Here is a 6,444-nt window from a genome sequence, read left to right as displayed (position 1 = left end):
GAAAGACCCTCAGAGGGGTCACCACAGATACACCTCACTGTCCTGCCTCCACACTGGATTTTTATTATAAATTATAGGATGGAAGGATAAACTTGGCTCAGAATGCAAAAAAAGGTTTCAAAATAAGATGAAATCTTATTTTTCTGCGTCAGTTCTCCTGCAGCTCCTGTCAGTTAACTGAAATGTCAAGATGACACCTGCAAAGAACCACAAATCCTTTGGGACTTGCGTTTTACAAAGGACAGAAAAATTCCTTACTAGGCCTGAGCAACACAACAAGTCATGGCATCCCCCACTTCTGTAACCAAATATTTGCCTTGAAAAGAGTAAAGCCAGAATTACAGGGTTAATTCCTTTATTTCTCAGTCCTTTAGGTTGAAATATTTTTTTAAGGCACAAAAGGTAAACAACAAAAAAATCTCATTACTTCAGGTTTTCCTTTTATTCTGACAACAAACTGTAATGATATAAAAAATTCTGTTCTTTTCACCTACATCCTTTATGCCTTAAAAAAATGAGTATATACAGTACCAGGGAGCATGACAGAATTGAATCTGTACTTCTGAGGTTGTTACAAACCAATGGAGAGCACACAAATATGCACAATCCGATAAATCCTTGAGGATGATTATACCTATCAACAACAAGCAGCCACCAACAACTTGTTTGGTTGAATTTTTTCCACATTCCTCCAACAGAACAAACAGGTATTTCTCTTGTCTTCCTCCTCAAAAGAATCCCTGCACCTGCCAACTGGCAAACGCTGAATTCATTGCCAGAAGTAGATTTTCTAGCACTAAAAAAAAATCAGTTAGAACCTCTCTTTGCTTTAATGCATCTGTTGAAGAGGAGAGATGGGTTGTTCTCCCCTTATGGCCTTTTTGTATTGCGAAGTGTAATTTTTTTAATTTTCACAATTTATTATTCAATCTTGTCCTGGCAACTATGACTTTCATCATTAAATACTCCACAGAGTTAAAATGTTTTATTTTCCAGTGAATTAGAGAACACTGTGCCCAGGAAAAGCAATGTTTGCCAGCCCCAATCCTATTTTCCTTTTACCTATAAATCTCTGCTAAAGTGCACACTTTGCTGATCAGTTCTCTGGCATCTGTACAGAAACACAGCCCCTTTTTTCACAGCTTGTACTGACCCATCCACTCCAAAAATAATCAGCCCCTAAGCCTAGAAAAGTTTCTTGTTACTACTGGAAATTTTAATTTGAAATGAAAAGAGGAAGTGGGCTAACAAGACTTTAAAAATCACCCAGTAATCTGATAATTTGATGCAGCAAAGATCAGCATTACAGCTTTAATCACAATAGAATGATTAAACAAAACTTCAAGCATCACTGTAACTTCTTCAAAACCACTCCACGTGCTCGTTCAGCATTTAAATCTTATGATTAAGCAGCAATTTCCAATCATGACAGCTCTGATCTTTCAGCAAAAATAAACTTTGCCTACTGGTCCACATAATATGTTTAATCCATTAGAGAGTTTAAGATTTCACTAAATTAATATCTTGTATATTCGTTTTGAAGTATTTTTTTATTGTCTTTCAGAGCCAGAAGCTGAATTCACAGCTCCTACAAACAAGAGGTATTTGCAGCAGTGTATTTTTTTCTGTCTCACTGTGCACTAAATTTTATCTTTAGGAAACCCTGAAACGATGGAAGGCACCTTAATTTAACCAGAACATTTTAGCTACTTACTTGAGCAAATATACTCGGCCAGTTTTTCAGCATTTCCACACTTCTCTCCTTGTGGGGTGAGGCCAATTTCTTCTACTGCAACCAAAAGGAGCGGGGAAAAGCATTGAAAACGATGAGAAAATTCAGATTTCCCGTCACAGAAATACGGGTTGAGACTGTGTGCACAGTCTCAGTCAGGTTATAATCCCCCTCATCCAATTTCATTTCCAAACAGAATGAAAAAACCACATGCAAATTAAGAACAAAGGGGTGTTTTTCCTGTTTTGACCGATTTTTTTCCATTAATGACCATCACTTTGCAATAAAAGCAGCAGAAATCCAGAAGGTAGGTATAAAAATACCTGTTTTCCGAATTATTCAGTTAGAAAACTCATATTTTTTTCTGAGCACCCAGCTAATATTCCAAAAAATTGTACTAAAAGCCAGATATTACCTAAGATTTCTTTTTTAAACCCAGCTTACCTAAAGAAGCTGTAGCTTTTCCAACCACATATGTTGGTTTGATATTCCACATTTGCTGAAGAGATTTTGACCAGGCTGAAAAACATGAAATTAAATTAAAGCAAGTGGCAACAAAATACGAATGCTAAATGATTATTTGGACTTCTTTTTAATCTACAAAATACAGCAAAATAATCATAACTAATATTCCCACTCCATATTGCAGCACTGGATGCACAAAATGAATTTTTAATGTACTTTTATACTGTGTAAACAGCAGTCTACAGCATGTTTTTAACAGCTTAATTTAAGTAACTAGTTCTTGGCTGCTCTGGTTAAATAGCATTTTTAAGGCACACTTTGCCCCTGTGCCAGACCCCATGGAACCTGCAATGTTCATTTTTGGCATCAAAAACTTACTAGAACTCGTAGGGAAAAAAGGCACATCGTGCAAAGGGAGATTCAGACATAAATTTAAATTGAGTATTTAGGAAAAAAACCCCAAATATAGTATTTTGTGATAACAAACAAAAGAGTAAAACTCTGTACCCACCCACTACAGAACTGCATAAAGCAGTTTCAGGTATTCTTGGGGGGGTAAAAAGAAAGATAAACTACAACAGAAAAAAAAAAAACCCAAACAAATCAGAGGAAACTATTCTTATAAAGAAAAAAGATTTATTGCCCTCGAAAGGAACTCAGATAGGAGCCAAAAAATAGGAACTAACGACTCGTTTTATTGATTAAAATTTTTAGCTCAGCAGGTCCTAATCAAAATTAGGGGTAATTCATTCACTCAAGGATTTTTTTTAATTCAAGACAGAGAAATCTCTGTTTCTGCAACATTTCATAGGAATTATGCAGGCACAGAAGCAGTGGCCAGGTTTTAGAAGATTATTTTCTCTTTAAAGGAGGAAAATAGTGAGTAAACCAGGCGCTGCAGCAAAATATTCCTTGTTCATGAGATAACCACAAGTGGAAAAGCTCTCACTAATCAGTAATTTGCACCAAAGGCTCCTTCCTTCCATTTTCAAGTGTGGAAAACCCAACCCTTAAAAGCTCAATCCAGCAGGAGCCCTTTAGGATGCCACAAGAACCATGAGAAGCAGCTGTTTTTTAAAAAGTCACGCTGCAAACATCTACTGGTGGGGGAAACAAAACCCAATAAAATACAGATTTCACAAGACACTGAAAGAGAAAGACCAAGGAATGTAAAGATGCACTTACCTTCTTTTTTACTCTTCTCTTTTAAACATATTTTGATGGCTTCCAGTGCCCTTGGACTGGTAAAAACTAGGCCTCCGTAGCACTCTGGATGAGAGAGCTACTTAGAAACAGGAAATCAAGAAGTAAACAAAAAACAATAATTTAAAAATTAAGTTGATCAATTCTTTACAACCTTGAGAGGAACAGAACAGCTCCAACAGGCGCCTGAAATGCCCCAACACTTGAGTCTGTCTACGGTCCATTAACTGAAATGTGGATTTTATTATACGCAGCTAAAAAAGGTACCACAAAGGGCACAATTAAACCAAGATAACACACGGGATCGTGGCAACCATGGCCTAAATTTTGCTTAAAATAGGACAACTGGGAATCATTTAGAACTTACCTTTTCAAATAAGCTTTCAAGAGACAGGAATTCGAACGACAAAACTGGGATCAACGTTGCTTCAAGGCTGTACAATCCTAATTCCTATCAAGAAAGGGTTTGCAGCTCTTAAAATGGGCAGTTTTTCCCCTTTTTCAAAGAACTAAGTCAGCAAAAGTATTTATTTATTTATTATGTTTGTTATTTGTTAGTATTTCAACATGCTATTAAACAAGCAGCTGTGGAACTGAGGCCTCCTGAGTTACAGGATAACTCTGAAACCCCCAGTCCTGAAAATGTTCCTGTACATCTCTGTAATTCTGTAAATACATGTCCTCTAAATAATGCATTCTTCTAAAGGAATAATTCCTGTTAAAACAGAAATTCTTCAACAGAACTGCTCTTACAACAAGACCCACATGACTCAAGGCAGCAGCAGAAAGGACCCCACCACCAACTAACCTCTATTTCACATTACCTTCCCAGCAAGAATACTAAGAATTCTTCTAATTTTAGCTCTATCTATAGGAACATAATCAATATTAATTAATTAAAATGAAACTGGTTTAATACCAGTACTTTGCTGAAGGCTTTAAAAGTGAAGTCAGTAAAAATGCCCCATAACTAACATAACTTCTTGCAGTAAGAGCTCATTTTCTAGGACACTTTTTCTCTTGGATAATTTCAGACACGTCCCCCTATTTTTGATTATTTTCCTCAGAAAACATCACAGTTACAAACATCCACTCCTAATTCTGATTAATTAATTCATTCATGTTTTCCACCTGAAACAGTTACATCCACCTGACACTATCATGTAACTGAAGTGACCCATTTGCTTGTTTGTTTTTTTTTTTTAAAGTTTACTCACTTTAATATACGGATCTGGTCCCGTGTCTTTGTCTTTGGGATCCTTCAGCAGCAGAACCTTCATTTTTCACCAAGTAAGTGCAGCAGAACCCTGAAATACAAGAATGGAAATTATCTAAATCCAAAGAACTGGGTTGCTACCAGTTGTACAGCTCCCTGCACAGTGAGTAAGCAGTTACTGGGCATTCTCTGGGCAGGAATATCCACCCTGATAAGGCCAAAAAATAACATGCTGCCTTTAGATAACACTGCTCGAGGAACAGGCTCCCATGGAAGCCATCAAGGAGAACACATTTTTTTAAAGAGGATTTTGTAAAAGCAGTAACAACCCCTGCAATGCCATCACGTTCCGCAATGCAATCAGCTCCTATCTCCTGAAAAGTTATTTTTTTCTATTAATTTCCATGCTGCTTTTCACCCTCTGCTCATCATAATAATAATTATGCAAAGATTTGATGTGATGCATTCTGGGGGTCTCACCATTTTCTAAAGAGAAAATAGTGTTTCAACATGATTTTTTAAATACAACATATGTGTCTACCTGAATATAATATATATAATCATAATAGTAATTTGCTTTCTTTCATGTATCTCCAGTTAACAAGGCCAGACTGAAAAGACACATTCTGCCATTAAAATGGAAGGTGATAGTTCTCAGTTCCTGAAAAGCTTGCACTTTGGTGTTGAATTCAAAGTTACAAATGTAGCAATCATAAAAACACAAATCCATCCTCTAAGGCACATTTACCCTAGTTATCCATGTGTTACTCTCCTGGTTGCACACTAGCAAATTCTCTTTCAAATAAATAATTATAAAGATTCAAATGTTTTACCACAATTAGATGGATTTAATAACCAGGGAAGATAAAGCCCCACCTCCAAGGGTGCCGTGGAATATGGTCCAGAAATCTACCCAAAACCCAGAAAAAACATATATAATCAAATAACAACAACAGAAAAATATTTGAGAGTAATTCCTGCTATTTGGGTGTCAGAGTCCCAAAACTCAACAACAAAACTGGTTCAGAGGAGCAGCAAAAGGCTCTGACCCTTCTACTACATCACACATTTTTACCAGAAGCATTTAGTCATTAGTAATTAATTCCAAACATAAATTCACACATCAAATGGAAAACTATACACATACAGGCTGCATCCCCAGAGAGGCAGTTTTAGTGCAGCAGCAAAAAATAAAGACAATTCACCTTCCTACACCGAATCCTTTCCTTGGGCATCATTATTCACATTTTGGCAATGACCGAAATACTACTAGAGCATGCGCAGCTCCCCCCCCAAAAAAAAAAAAAATTAAAAAAAATAAACAGAGGTGTGTTTGATGCTTTAAAGGGAACCAAAATTTTAACCTACTTGGTTTGTATTTATCAAGCTGGAATTACGTCCCAGGCCCTGTGCCTTGCACTTGCGGCTGACAGCAGGACATTAACACTCACCTTCCTCCGATAATTAGACAAAAAGACTGAAACGGAGAACGTTCGACACAACCGAGCCTCAGCCACTTAATCACCACCTCGGTAATTTCAGTGCTTAGGCTTTTCACGTATTTTCCTGACTAGTATTTTTCGCAGAGAGAGAACATTCAGGCTGTGTGCTGCACCTCGCTCCCTTTTGTGTTCGTCAGCCTGGAATTATCCGGAACCAGGGAATCTAATTCTGGCGAATCTGGGAATTATCTTTTCTCTTTAAAAAAAAAAAAAAAAAAAAAAAAAAAAAAAAAAACCAAGCAGCAAGTGCTTGACTCCTGTTTCAACTCGCAACTTTTTACTAACTTTTACCCATGCTAATTTTTGCTATTTTTTTTTTTTTAACT

At 36.7% G+C, this 6,444-nt stretch overlaps 1 protein-coding gene across 1 annotated transcript in view; it reads right to left on the bottom strand.

Annotated features, from left to right (window-relative positions):
- LOC114064809 (uroporphyrinogen-III synthase-like) overlaps window positions 1-6,058 on the bottom strand; it is a 10,803-nt gene extending 4,745 nt beyond the window's left edge. Inside the window, exons 1-6 of the mRNA XM_027898166.1 lie at window positions 5,985-6,058; window positions 4,618-4,707; window positions 3,768-3,851; window positions 3,383-3,479; window positions 2,177-2,251; window positions 1,715-1,789 (exon numbers count right to left, since the gene is read on the bottom strand). Of these exons, the coding sequence (XP_027753967.1) occupies window positions 1,715-1,789; window positions 2,177-2,251; window positions 3,383-3,479; window positions 3,768-3,851; window positions 4,618-4,680 (394 nt within the window). The 5' untranslated portion in view covers window positions 4,681-4,707; window positions 5,985-6,058. The remainder of the gene's footprint in view (window positions 1-1,714; window positions 1,790-2,176; window positions 2,252-3,382; window positions 3,480-3,767; window positions 3,852-4,617; window positions 4,708-5,984) is intronic.
- Window positions 6,059-6,444: the final 386 nt, after the last annotated feature.

This window comes from Empidonax traillii, unplaced genomic scaffold (assembly GCF_003031625.1).
Source record: "Empidonax traillii isolate 1590-97213 ecotype Southwest subspecies unplaced genomic scaffold, ASM303162v1 scaffold582:size401454, whole genome shotgun sequence".
In the NCBI taxonomy this organism is placed as follows: Eukaryota; Metazoa; Chordata; class Aves; order Passeriformes; family Tyrannidae; genus Empidonax; species Empidonax traillii.
The sequence above is the reverse complement of the archived record's forward strand: the minus strand, read 5'-3'. Positions and strand labels throughout refer to the sequence as shown.